The 14,630-nt window shown below is 45.8% G+C and overlaps 1 protein-coding gene across 1 annotated transcript in view; it reads right to left on the minus strand.

Annotated features, from left to right (window-relative positions):
• Positions 1-1,871: 1,871 nt before the first annotated feature.
• Positions 1,872-14,630, minus strand: part of Sppl3 (signal peptide peptidase like 3) — a 111,292-nt gene continuing 98,533 nt past the window's right edge. The window contains exons 6-11 of the mRNA XM_026403425.2: positions 13,352-13,464; positions 7,878-7,984; positions 7,282-7,445; positions 6,055-6,254; positions 5,047-5,156; positions 1,872-3,919 (exon numbers count right to left, since the gene is read on the minus strand). Of these exons, the coding sequence (XP_026259210.1) occupies positions 3,848-3,919; positions 5,047-5,156; positions 6,055-6,254; positions 7,282-7,445; positions 7,878-7,984; positions 13,352-13,464 (766 nt within the window). The 3' untranslated portion in view covers positions 1,872-3,847. The remainder of the gene's footprint in view (positions 3,920-5,046; positions 5,157-6,054; positions 6,255-7,281; positions 7,446-7,877; positions 7,985-13,351; positions 13,465-14,630) is intronic.

Below are 14,630 nucleotides of genomic sequence, written 5' to 3' on the forward strand. Positions count from 1 at the left end.
GTTAGATGGAGCTGTTGCTAAGTGGTGACCTCCAAACCCTGTTGTGACTCAAGACCAGCATGCCGGGTGCTACACAGGGCTTGGCTCTTCCTGTGGCCATTTATACCCTGGGCACTCGCTGGTCTGTGCCATCAGGAGCCCCGGGCTCCTGCACTCACCTGTCTTCAGCCTTCTCTTGGCCAGTCCTGCAGTGAGGGAGTTCCGCCCGGGCTTCACTGTTACACAAGGCCCAGGTCACAGCAGAGAACTGTGGCACCCACTCCTGAGCTCAGTGTGGTACCAATGTGTGATCTCGTGCATGGGGACAGCTGCCACCTCATTCTGCCCACAGATCAATCAAAGTGAGCCACAGCAGCCCCTGCATAACCTACGAAAGCAGGGGGACCAGGGTGTGGAGCTTGGTTCATTCAAGCATCCAGGGCCTGTCACGGCCCTGGCACTGCGCGTGACTGAACGTCCTCTAATGACAGGAGAGGGCTTTGGGTTTCCAAGAGAAGGTGAGGAAGAAACAAAGTGTGGCTGAAATGAGTCGAGGAGAGTGCGCGGCTCCCCTCGGGAGGTGGGGTGGGACCTGTGGGGAGCTGCAAGTAGAGGAGGCTCTGGACATTGCCAGGTGTGGAAGTGACCCTGATCAGTCTTACCTGGCGCATCCCGTCCAGCAGATGGTGGAGACCTGAGCGCTCTCACAGGGATTCGCTGCAATGAGGCCAACTCCTGGGAGAAGCCACTGTTCCTGAAGTGCTGTCCCTGCTGGGAAAGTGCCAGAATGGGCTCAGTGATGAGGCTGTCCCAACCACCAGTAGGGACGAGGGGAAGGAGGACTGCTGCCTGGGCGTCCTGAGGAGCAGACACATGCGCACCTGGAACTGCTCCCCAGGCTACAGGGAGGGCGGGGCGGGGGCTTATAAGATGGCAGTGTCCCTGCACAGCGCTGCAGGACGTGGTCAGAGGCGAGAGCTGCTGTGGAGGAGTGTGCCTCAGCGCCACGCCAGGACTTTCTCCCCCGCCGCCTTACAGAGGACCAGTCCTTCACCTCTTCCTGGCAGACCCCACCGTCCCTGTCCCCTGACTGGGGGCCCCACTTCCCGTGTTCCCAAGGGGCGCTCAGCAAAGGCACGTGCTGTGACAACAGGAATGTGGGCAAACCGGGTCGCGTCTTCACCAGCTCAAATGGGAAAACTGTCATCACTGTGAGTTCGTTCCCATGTGGCCCTTTCTTTGGGGCCAGGGGGAACCTCGGGACTCGTGAGGAAGGAAGGGACGGGGTCTATGCGGGAACTGCAGACATGCCATGAGGATTTCCGGACCCCCCTCACTCCCACAGCATTTCAGAAACCACCAAGAACAGAACAAGGACAGATCAGCAGAGGGAGGACGGAGGACCAGCAGAGAAAGCTAAGGGACGTGCTTCCCGTACAGCCCACCACCATCTCCATCAAAAGGCACGACTTTGAGAACTAGAGGAAACTACTGTCTACCATGATTATTTAGAACAAGTATTTGCAGTTTCTCTGAATTCTTTTTTGGGGGTGCTGGGGATTGAACTTGGGGGCACTTGACCGCTGAGCCACATCCTCATCCCTATTCTGTATTTAGAGACAGGGTCTAACTGAGCTGCTCAGGGCCTCGCTGTTGCTGAGTCTGGCTTTGAACTCATGATCCTCCTGCCTCAGCCTCTGGAGCCAGGCGTGTGCCACTGCGCCTGGCCTCTGCCACAGTCTTAAGGACTTTGAAGACTAGCAAGTGAAATCCAAGTGCCAGTCCTGAGTGCCATGCAGATATCCCTTATCCCAAACTTGCAGAGAAGCGAGGATGGCCAAAAAGTTACATTCCTTCTGTCTAGAATTTGATTTTTTTAATGACAACAAAGTTTGAAAAGTCAAAGTGACAGCCAGGATGATATTTCTACCCCTTACAGGCTCATGTCCTCAATCTGAATCCTTAGAGGGCTGCCCGCCCTGTGGAGCCACGTGGATCCTCGAGGGCCCAGGACGCCGCAGCTGATGAACACACAAGCACGTCTATTCTTGACGTCCACGAGTGGCTTGAGTGCTGTGGACAATCGCTATGACCGAACCAGAGCCCCAGGTGAGCAATTCTGGAGAAAGACAAGGTCTTCCCATTGGCCTTTTGGAAGAGGCCGAGCAGTAGGAGGTGATGGGACGCATCTGCTTGGTACCAGCCACCAAATGTGAAGATGATGTGACAAAGGCTAGAAAGGAGTCATTTATTAAAAACAAAACAAAACAAAACACCCCAAACCCCTCAGCAGGATTTGAAGATAACAGAAGAACCCAGTGCCCTGACTGCGGGAGTCCCACCCAGTAACTGCATGCCACAGAGATGACGGCACGCCAGTTCAGTGCATGGGGAGGACAGGCAGGCCACAGAGGGGACACTCTACGGAAGGAACTGGGGTGTGTGGGCCCTTCTCCAGCCTCTGTCATCGGGTCTTTTCAGGACAATGCCAGGCCGAGGGCCACCGAGGTAAAGGTAAGCACGCGTCGCACCAGGTACCACCAGAGCGAAGACCCCGCGCAGGGCTGGCTCCTGAAGGCAAGGACGTCCTGTTCTTTCTCTGGTTCCTGGAATTTTGGGTCCGTCTCAGACGGCATTTGTTCCCAGTACCCAGTTGTCACCACAGGTAAGTCAAGACTATAATCACAACAGCAAGGACAGGATTATGTTGCTTTTTTCCTTTTTTTTTTTTTTTCTTAAGGGAGTGAGGGCATGGAAAATACAGCACACCAATGAAACAAAATGCCAAAAAAAGAAAAAAATACAAAAAAATACAAAATAGAAAAATGTATTTACAGGTAGTACATTACTATGATCAGAAAGCACAAAGACACCTGCTGCTATATTACATGCACTGGTTCAGGAAGAAACTACTAAAAACCCTGCAGGGAGAAGCCTGTAAAAAGAAAAGGACTTTGTTTTAACTTTTCATCCCTAATTTGCTACACTGATCAAACCAAGTTAAGAGTCCCCCAAAGCCCACAGTCTGTCAGTCCAAATGCTATCCTGGTTGGTAACTGCAGGGTCAGTTGTGACGGGGAGACGGCAGCTTATACAAGGAAGCCACAGTAAACTGCTCTACATGCTCAAAATCACAGCAAGCCCCTGTCTGCTACACAGCATGATCTTAGCAGGTTTTAATTTTGTTTATTTGTATATATCTATGTGCGCATGTGTATATATATATATATGTACGTATGTATAAAAACCGTGCCCTTGTTCACCGCCAACACGACATCTGGGTGGACATGAACTCATTACAACAAATCCTTATGTGTATGTTGTAAGAAGTCACTCAATGTCTGTGGATTTAATAAGTCACTTCACACCACAGAAAATATTTAATAAATCCAAAAAAAGGAAAGAAGAAAATAATGACAGAAGAGCTTCTGTCTCAGTTCTCTGAAACTGAGTCCCCCACAGGAAACTGGTCCCAAAGTTCTGGAGGGTTCACTGAAGAAACTTCGGTTTGCTAATTTTTTTTTAATCCTTTTAGTGTTCAAAAAGTTCTAAAACGACTCCTTGCCGTTTGCAGTTTTTAAATAGTCAAATCTCCATCTCCCCGCACGTAACAGTCCGGTGCAGATCCCCAAAAATGGGAGGGAGGGCCTATCCCTCTGAAAGGCTCCACCCTACCACTGCAGGAGGACCAGCAGGGCCAGCACCCTTCCCTGCCAACCGGCTTCCTCAGGTGCAGATTCCAGTCATATGCCTGTTCCTTAAACAGGTGACTTCTGAGTACCAGGCCAGCTCTAAGAAGAGGAAACAAAACCACGCGGTGAGAGAAAAGGATGACACCGGCCATCCTGGTCACTTCCCGTGGGATCCATCATACTTCCAGGAACCGGGAGCTGCTGGACTTGGAGTGGAACGGCTCAGACCACATCCGCCGTAGGTCACCCTAGGAACGAAGGGACACAGTCAATCCGAGTTAGATTTAGACAGAGGCACACAAAGCCACAAGTCCTTTCTGATTCTCAATCTCAAGATTAAACTGCTTCTGTGGGGGCCAGAGAGCAGTCAATAGCTGTGAGGGCGATCTGGCTGTGACATCTGTCACCTTACTGATTGCCAGGGTTGATCTGTCTGGCTAGGTGGGTATCCCCTTCCTTCCTCACTGCTCCACGTGTGTCCCTCCTGAAGCTGCACATTCAGTCCTAGAGGACGACCCTCCTTGATAAAGGAGGACAGTTCTTCCGTCAAGGGCATCCAAGTAGCTGCATCGCCCCCCCGAACCTCCAAACAGGCTCTCAAAGAGCATTAAACCAAACATAACTTGATTTTAAGGAGAACCTGCTAGAAGAGATGATCTCAGGCTCCTTGAGCAAGAAAGATTTTTAAGAACTCTGTTCCAACTCTAGCCCAATACAGGTTCTAGCCCTGACAGTAACGGCCTTAGGCAGGTTAAGGAACCTTGGCCTGTTTCCTAGCTATAAAAATGAGATGGTGATTCAAATTTGGAAAATGAGGTAATGTGCTCTCTGAATTTAGTTTTTACCATATACTGCTTCAATTCTATTAAATCCTTTTTAATTCTTCCCAAGCCTTAATGCAAGATGATTTAAAAAAGATGTTAGAGTACTAGGGGACTGTTCTTCTTTTCCTTCTGGTTCTGGCGATCAAACCCAGAGCCTCACCAAGCTATACTCCCAGCCCTAGGTACTGCTTTAAGAGAAGAAGTAGGAAGTCCCTCTAGTTGGGCTCTTGGAATTTCAGTCAATTAATCCATGACCAGCTGGTATAATGGTCTAATCAATCCCATTTTCTACTAGTGGCTCTAAGAATCCAGAGAAGTTCACCAATGCCAGGCCAGCGTACATGACAGTCGAGATCAGGAGATCAGGGGCTCAAGCAGAACCCCCTCCAGTGAGGAGAGTATGTGCACAAACCCAAGGTCAGTGCCAAGTTACTGCTTTTGCAGGTTTACACCCACTTCTCTCACCTCATGCCCTGTTCCTGGGGATCAAAACCCAGGCACGTGCTGGGCAGACCCTCTACACTGAGCTACAGTCTCAGCCCTCCTCTCACCTTTAAATAGGCCATGGTGAGGAGTGGCAATAAGGTAAATGGCACCAGGTAAAGGAGGGCAGGCTGGGCAGCTCGGTGGATGCGAGACGCCACAGTAGCAGTGAGCAGACCTGGAAGGAAAGACATTGGTGAGTGATCCTGAAAGAAGGGAGGTCCTGTCACCTGGGAAACAGGATGTGACATAGTCCAGTCCACAGATAGAGTATGAAATGCCCAGCTCCAGCAGTTAAATGTGGAGCAACTCCAAGGACATGTGACTGGCCCAAGTCCCACTCCTCGCTCGGTACCTGGTTCAACCCTCCCTTCCACCCTGACTGGGGCTTCTCTCCCTCTGTCTCCTGTGGTGTGTGACGCTGGACTTGAAGGCAGAGCCCTGGGTTCAGGTTCCAACTTTACTATACTTACACGAGCCGTGTAACCCTGGGGAGGAATTCCCCCTCTCTGAGCCTCCTATACTGCCTCACGAGGGTAATGCCACTTGCCTTGTCCCTGTTAGGGTTTCTGCCTGGAAGTGAACCCATGTGCATGCAGTGCTGCAGGTGAGCACAGTGCTGATGTTGGGAGGCTTGGGAGAGGTGCTCTTCCCTATCCACTCTACTGTAACGGTCACGGGCATGGAACAGCCCAGTCAGTCACTGTCTGTCTGTAGGGGAGCTGGCTGGAGAAACACTGAGCCTGGGGAGAGTCTGAGGTCAGGGGTGACAGAAATATTGACCAAATCAAGGTAAATCTCTGCCATTTACTAAATTCTGTGGAAGATTTATGCTGAGCCCAGGGTGCGATCTTGTGTGCTGTGTCTGTGGCTCTCAGCTGTGCTGTTCAGTGGGGAGCTGGTCCCACAGCAGAGACGGGGTGCATCATCTCACAGGCTGGGCGGGGTCCTTTTTAGTTATCTGAACAGATAACAGTTTCTGCTCTCTAGGTCAGCACCTGCACTTGGAAGACCTGATGTGATCCCAAAGATTGGAGGCAGCCAGCGAGAGGAGCAGCAGCTCCCAGCACTCTTACCTACAAAGTATCCAATGAGGGTGCAGTGGAAGTAGGAGACCTTCTGCATGCGCCCGGAGATGTTGGCAGGTCCAGAGGCACCACAGGAGTCACCGCTGGCTTGTTTTTTATAGTTGTCATAGCGAAGGACAAAGCACAACAGCAGACCGGGCATCACAATGTCTCCAATGCCCAACATAGAGAAGTGACTGCCCGTGGAGCTGAAATGTGGAGTCACATGTTAGGAATGCCACTCTCAATCCAATTTCTACTACTGTATAAAGTCTTTTTTGTGGTTGTAGGTGGACAGAATGCCTTTATTTTGTTTATTTCTATGCAGTGCTGAGGATTGAACCCAGTGCCTCACGCATGCTAGGCAAGTGCTCTGCCACTGAGCTCCAGCCCCAGTCTGTCAGCTTTTAAGTAGTCAAAGAACTCATCCAGAGGGCAGAGAACAATCTCTACTGGTGGACACTAGTTTTACAGTTTAGAGATTAAAAGCCCCTTAGGAACTGGCAGCAGAGGTCTCCAATCCGGGGCCTCAGTGTTTCAGGACAGCAGCTTGTCAGTGACTGCTGAAGTGATGTGCCCAAGCACTACCTCCTCTGGAATATCGGGCAAAGCATGATTTGAGATAGATGCTTATTTGCAGTGTCAATAGTGACTGACTACTCCCAGACACAGGAGATAAAAGCAGCACATTAATTTTGCCATGATTATATTTCCAGGAAATGTTCAATTTTACTACTGGAACATTTATATGAGTGTCTTAAAAGTAAAAATGATCCTGATTCTATTAATATTAGCCAACTTTAGAAAGTGGGAACAAGCTGGGCACAGTGGCACATGCCTGTAATCACAGTGACTTGGGAGGCTGAGGCAGGAGGATCGCCAAGTTCAAAGCTAGCTTCAGAAACTTAGGCCCTAAGCGACTCAAAACCTGTCTCAAAAAGGACTGGGATGTGGCTCAGTTGTTAAGGGTCCCTGGGTTCAATCCCCAGGACTAAAAAATTAATAAAACAGGACTAGCAATGATGTTCAGGTGTTTAGTAACATCGATCAAATATAAAACACAACACCCATATCACTCGGTGATGCATCTTGGAAAGTCAAGTCGGTATTCTCAACCTCACTTTTTCACTTAGAGATGGTGGCCTCCTAGCCCTTTTCAGTTTAGGGCCAGAATGCTGAAGACAAGACACACAACCGAGGCAGGAAACGGGATGAGACCCAACAGGCCAGTCCTACCTTGGGAAGACCAATTTTCCAGGCAGAGACAGGCGAGGAACATCACGCCCAACATTTGGCCCCAGGTGGAGCTTCCGGGATAGAACGTCAAGGGGGTTGTCGGCCGGCTGTGTGGCCACCTTCACCATGACATTGCTATTGAAGATGTAGGCTGAGAAAAATACCTGCCAGGGTAGAGAGGTGCCTTTAGTGAAGGGGGCTGCAAGCAACTCGCTTTCAGCATCATCCTTTCTGTTCTCAGAGCAGAGCTCATCAATGCTTTCTTTGACTTCATGCTTTGAAGAAAATCTTTGCTCTTCAAGTGTGCCTCCAGGTTTCCCAATGTCTCTCGTGCCCGGAGACTCCCCAACAGAACTGGGTGCTCCCACGCAGGGAAGCTCGTTTGCTGGCTGCCTCCTCCACCCTGAGCTACTGCACCACAGCTCTACGGGGAGAAAGCTCAACCAGCTGTCAGCACCCTGTGAACGTGCGCAGTGCAGGGCTGCAGGGAGTGGCCCGGGGAGCAGGCTCTGGGTACTTGGAGTGGACGGCTTTCAGCAGTGAATGCTTCAACTGCACATGAGGAGAGCAGGGGCTTTCAGGAAACAGATGCTTACCCAAAAGACATCGTAGATGAGAAGCCCTGAGAGGAGCAGGCAGGAAACCTTGAGGCTAGGCAGCCGAACAAAGGCGATCATGGCGACACAGAGACCCATGGCCAGAGCTGGGGAGGAGAGAGCAGTCAGGTTTGTGACTCTTCCCACAAGCTCTTCAGCTTATCCACCCAATAGTCTGTGGTTCCTTCTGAAGTCTGGGGGCCCTGAACTATAATTTTAGGCACTTATACCCACACTCTTGTTGCTGGGCCCTGAGAAGCATCCTGTCTCCCGCTAGATATGGTGCTGGACCATACAGCGGCAGGTCAGGCTCAGTTGAGACCCCCTTGCTTTCATTCCTGGCCATCCCCTGTTGCTGTGGCTGCACTGTCCTTTCTCTAGAGTCAACTGTGCCCTAGACCACATCCCCTTTCCTCCGCTCAGGATGTCCTTCCAGCCAGTCACTCTTCTCTCTTTATAGGATTTTCCTTTATTAGAAATATTACACATTTGCATTGTATTTTAACACTCACATAAAGATCCCTCCTCAACAAAAAGGTCCTCTGAGCTGTCTCCAAATCCTTCTATTTTCCTTAATACTTACTAAAAAGCAGTAGCTACATTATAGAAATATAGAAAACTAGAGAACACCGTTAAGGTTTCAAAACCTACATTGCCACTCTCCAGAGATAAATGGTGTAAAACATCTTCCCAGAATTTTTTTACACATGTATTTTTATACAGAAAATAAATTTTATTTCTCGGTAGGGAGACTGAAAAGTACAATGTGCTGTCATCTGTCAAGGACTATATCTTGCTGTATTGTAACATGGAGGGCATTACACGGTGAGCAAGCCATGCATGTGTATTTTTAAAATACGAGATCACAAAATCTTCTTTCCATTTGGTTCTGTGGATTAAACCCAGGGTGCCCTATCACATAGCTACACCCTCAGACCTTTTTATTTTGAGAGATGTAGTGGCCAAGGCCAGCTTCAAACTTTCGATCCTCCTGCTTCAGTCTCCTGAGTAGCTGGGACTACAGAGGTGCATCACTGCTCCTGGCTAAAAAATTTCTTTTATATACTAGGGATTAGTCCAGGGGTGTTATATTCTCTAGCCTTCTATATTTTTTTGAGACAGGGTCTTGCTAAGTTGCTGAGGCTGGCTTAAAACTTGCAATCTTCCTGTCTCAGCCTTTCAAGTTACTGGAATTTTGAGCACCTGCCACCACACCCAGCTAAAATCTGCTTTAAAGCCAACAATTATGAGTTTCCATTTCAATGAATTTTCATCTCAATCAAATGTCTCTAATAGACTCCAGAGTGTCTCTTATATACAGTTTGTCTAAGCCAGTATCCAGTCCAGGATCTTTATGTTTTTTAAATCTTTTTCAATCAGCAGGGTTTTTTTAAAAAATATTTTTTTAGCTGTAGTTGGACACAATACCTTTATTATTTTTATGTGGTGCTGAGGATCGAACCCAGGGCCTTCCACGTGCTAGGTGAGTGCTCTACCGCTGAGCCACAACCCCAGCCCCCAATCAGCGGTCTTTTTAATGAGATGGGAGCTGAGATGGGAACTATGTGTTCTACAGTATATTTTACTTTCCTGGTTTTTCCCTTATTGTGGTGGTTGGTTTTTTCCCCTCTTCCGCTCGCTTTCTGTAAGTCAGACATTATTACCTGAAGACTGACTAGATCATATTCACCTCTTTCACCCGTTCCTCAAAGGCTTCTTCTCTGCTACTTCAGAGTTTCTTGGGGCTGCTAAGGACCCTCCTGTTGTTAAGCGCAGCAAGGAACCCTTGTGCTCATCTCAGCTGATCTGTACACGACCATCGATGGCTTCCGGCTCCCTTCTCACGTGGCTTTCAGGAAAGTGCACACTCCTGGTTCCTCTCCTGTATCTGCTGCTCCTTTTTAGGTTTTGCTGTAGCTCTTCCTCAGTTCCCAGACCCTGAACCTGCCCTCTCAATTTTGCTCTTACCTCTGCTTCACTTCCTTGATGATCTCCTCCAATCTCAGTCTATCACACATTTTTATTTCCAGTCTGTATCTCAACTTTTAACTTCTGATTCATACAGACTAGGGCTAAGTGAAATACTTCCTTGAATGTCCAACAGGCCTCTCACATTTAATCTATCGCAAGTTCTTCTCTAAATTGGTTCCCACCAGAGTAGATGTCTATATTTATTCTCTTAGTTGTGCAGACCAAAATCTGTGGCTCATTTTGGAATACTCTCTTATAACATTTGGTACAAGCTACACTGTCTCTAGCCTGGACTGCTACAGTAACCACCCGGTCTCTCTGCCTCTACCTGGCCCTATATAGTCTCTTCACACAGCAGAGGTTCTTAAACTTGAGCACCAAGAGAAGCTCCTTGAGGACAAGGTTCACTGCACACATATATCTATAGTTTTTCAACAACTGTAGCACTGGCTTTTCTAGATATAATAAAGAAGCTCCATATTGTTTGAAAACTTCCCAAGACTCCCTGATAGCTGAAAGTTAAGTTTATTTGTAAAGCTAATTGTAAATTAACCAAAAGTGTTAGGGAAGTAAATTATAAATCGTAGTTATTTAGGTAGTCATTTTAAATTAATTACTGACATCTCTGTATCACCTTGTCTTCCACAACGAGGAAGGTCAGGGGTAAAGACAATGATATGTTAAACTGAGCTACAAGTGTTCTCAACAAGGAATATACAACCTGTGGGGTCTTAAGCAGTGCCCCTGTTGTTAGAGGATCTTGAGATATCCATACCTATGCAGACTAAGCACCAGAGTCTAGCATTTTAAAATAAAATAAATAAAAATATCAACTTTTCGATTCCTAGCACTAAACATTTCTTGGTGATAGGGTAGTAGCAACTGCTTTAAAATGAGGGGTTGGATTAGATATGTATCAAGATTCTGTTAGTCCCTAAACTGGTCAGGGGATGCACATAGTGAACCTGGTTCAACGATCCTTGAAACACTAAGTTGTGTGGACTCAAGATTCATCAGCTACACGTCTGTAATCCCAGTAGCTCAAGAGGCTGAGGCAGGAGGATTTCGAGTTCAAAGCCAGTCTATGCAACTTAGTGAGGACCTAAGCAACTCAGTGAGACCCTGTCTCTAAATAAAATATACAAAAAAAGTTGGGGATGTGGCTCAGTGGTTAAGTGCCCCTGGTTTCAAACCCCAGTACCAAAACAAACAAATAAACAAACAAAACATCAGCTTGGGCTGGGGTGTAGTTCAGTGGTATAGCGCTTGCCTGGGGCATTCCAGGCCCTGGGTTTGATTCCTAGCACCTCAACAGACAACCTATCAGCTTTTAGCCAACAGACCACCATGGACTGGTCAAATAATTCCAAGCTTTCCCAAATTTAAAAGGTTAATTTGCCACATGAAACTGAGAGTAGATGAAGAGTAGATGAAGTTCTAGGTTTCAGTTTAAGAAAATGCTCAAGTCCACTTTTAGTATGAAAACTTCATATAGCACTGCAAAACATCTATCAGCCTATTTCCACTACACATTAACTTCAAAGGATAGCTATTAACTAAAAATAAAAATGCTCATTTAAAAAACCTCACTCCCAAATCTCACTTGTCCACAAGATGAACTGATTCTGCAGAGGATCCTTGGAAATTTAATTTCCATGCTGAGAGCAACCTATTTCAGGATGTTACAGATCAGGGCAAGAAGCTACACTCTTGTAGTAGCAGAAAAGAAGACAAACACGTATCAAATACTAATCCGAGAAACAAAAACCTCAAAGGCTTTCTTAAAAATTCTACTCACAAAAGCAGCTTAGTGTAAACTGGTTTAAAAAAAAAAAAAAAAACCAGGTTCTTGTACAAATAGAGGGAAATTGCAGCAACAATTGAAAATGCAGAAAAAAATCTACTGAGTAGGCCAATTAGGGCCTAAAAAATAAATTTATAATCCCTTTTAATCAGGTTCTGTCCAAATTTGATCATGAACAGAACATCCTTGGTTTTGAATAAATTCTGATAGTTGATGCAAGTGTTTTAAACAAATCATAAATATAAAAACACCTAACCCCCAATATCCTACTCAGCACACATAAGGTCCATCACAGAAAGCAGACAGATCCTGTCAGCGTAACTTAGTCACTCCTGAACTTGAGGCCTGGATGGCAGGTATCCCTTTGGGTGGTTCTGTGCTTAGAGACCCTGAATGACAACTCATGGTAACTGGCAGAGTACAGGCTTGGCAGCTGGATTAACCTCGTGGTTGCTTGGAATGGTAACAGGAGTAGATGCCATCCATACCTGTAGTTTTCTGATTTTCAAATTCCTTCATTAAAAATTCTTTAGATAGTATTACAAGTAAGTATAAAACTGATTATATTTAACCTGCTTCCCTTCTCAACCACCAAAGGAAAGGAAAAGGTGAGCAGATTTTATGAGACAGACAAGAGTCATTTTCTAATGACTTCTGTTTCTTGAGATTAGGAAAGTAAACTGAGAAAAATGACAGCAGGGTCTTAAAGTTTTCTAATGTTTCCAGAATGACTTGAAGAAGGATAAGAGATTTTTGGAAAAGTATTTTCAAGGTGGTTTGGTAGTTAAGTAAGAAATATACACAGAAGCTCTGTAACTTAGAGTCTAAATCACTTGTTTGAACACAGTTACCTCATATGCAAACTGGGAACCATAACTGTTCCAACTTCCAAGAGTTATATTAAGGATTACATGAGGTAATTCAGTGGAGCACCCAGTGCATAAAAAGCACTCAATGAATTTTAGTTGTTATTGTCATTATTTCATCATCATCATCATCAATGAAGGGGAATTCTCATATGCTGTGCACAGGAGCCTAAACTGCTATGGCTTTTCAAAACCCATATGTTATAGTAACTCCACGTCTAGGAATTCATCTTTAAAAAATTAGCTAGGTTGGGGATGGGGATATAGTTCAGTGGCAGATCATGTATTAGGTCCTCAGGTTAATACCCAGTAGAGCAGGGGAAGCGGGGGAGAATCTAAGTGATCTGAAATATATAAGAGGTAGAACAAGTATTTTTACCTCAGGATTATTTATAACAGGAAAAGATTAAAAAACAATCTAAAGATACAGCAATAATAAAATAATTCACACATTATTCATTAACAGCACAAAACAGGGGAAATAACTGATGAATGAATTAAAAAACTCTGGTAATGGAATAATATTCAGTCATAAAAAAAAGAGCACCCATACAGGTTATGACATGTTTACAACTTAGAAAACATGTTGCTAAGTGGAAGAAGTCAGACAAAGAAGGCCATGTAAGTGTCCAAAATAGAGAAATCCAGACAGAAAATAAGATGCCTGGGGCTACAGAGGGGTGGAGTCTGACAGCTGTGAGTATAGGTTTTAGGGTATGAGGAATAAAAATGCTCCACAACTGACTGCAATGATGGTTCTGCAACTGCACAAACTTAAGTTATCCACAAAATCATGTTAAGTCAAATCAGTCTGTTTACATTTAGTTACTTACCATCCATGAGAAGCCAGTGGCCAGTGAGAACCCAGATGAGGACAAGCATGACAGACAAAGAGAAGGACAGTAACTCAGCAGCAGTGAAACGCCCGCAGCAACCAAAGGAAATCCTGGAAAACACACAGCATTTACTAGAGGGGCGGGCACACTGCATTCAGCACCCTGGCGCTTCCTGATCAGAAGTAAGGATGGCTGGATGAGAATAGTAGGCAACACCTCGATACCTGGAAATCTAAAAGCCCAAGGGTGAACTATGAAAACTCAAGAGGAACTATACTTTTCTGATTTGATAATATTATTATTATTTGGTACTGGGATTGATTGAACTCAATCACTGAGCCATATCCCCAGTCCTATTTTGTATTTAGAGGCAGGGTCTCACTGACTTGCTTAATGCCTCGCCACTGCTGAGGCTGGTTTTGAACCTGTGATCCTCCTGACTCCGCCTCCCGAGCTGCTGGGATGACAGGCATGTGCACCACTGTGCCCGGCGATAATGTACTTTTGAGACCAAATTATCAACATGGGAGTTTAAGAGTTGTGACAAGCTAGGCATAGTGGCACATGCCTGTAATTTCAATGACTCAATGACTTGAGAGGCTGAGGCAGAAAGATCTTGAGTTCAAGGCCAATCTCAGCAACTCAAAATATAAATGAATACTGACTGGGGATGGAGTCAGTGGTAGAGCACATCTGGGTTTAATCTTCAATACTATAATAAACAAGAACTCTGGAGAAGCTAAGAGGGAAAATTCTATTCTTAAGTGGAAAACAAACTGAAGAATGCCAACAGTTCAATTCATTTAATAAAGGCAAATAAATATCTGTATGATGATAAATATATTTGGTTATCACTAAATATAAATAGATCACTAAAATATATTTGGTTATCATCTGGTTATCCTGGGAAAATCAGCTGCTCCCAGTGAACATTTCCACGTGCATACATAATACACCACATCCCCGTTAGCATAAACTTAGTTCCCACAAGCAATGATTTTAGGAGCTGAGGTGTGAATGCTATCATTATGCCAAAGGGCACCCAAAAAGAAAGGCAAAGAATATCTGAATTGAACCACTATGCTCACACCCGTTAGGTCACCAGTAAAGGAATGGAAGTGTTCACCAAAAGAAAACTGCTCCTCTTTCAAAATCTAAGCAGGGGCATAACTGCAAGGACTCCTAATTTCTAAGATTTGTTTTTATTTTCTCTGCCATGAAAAGGTACAAAAGGAAGTACTATATTCTAGTTTTAAAAGATCAAACATCTGGCTTC

Source organism: Urocitellus parryii, chromosome 3 (assembly GCF_045843805.1).
Source record: "Urocitellus parryii isolate mUroPar1 chromosome 3, mUroPar1.hap1, whole genome shotgun sequence".
In the NCBI taxonomy this organism is placed as follows: domain Eukaryota; kingdom Metazoa; phylum Chordata; class Mammalia; order Rodentia; family Sciuridae; genus Urocitellus; species Urocitellus parryii.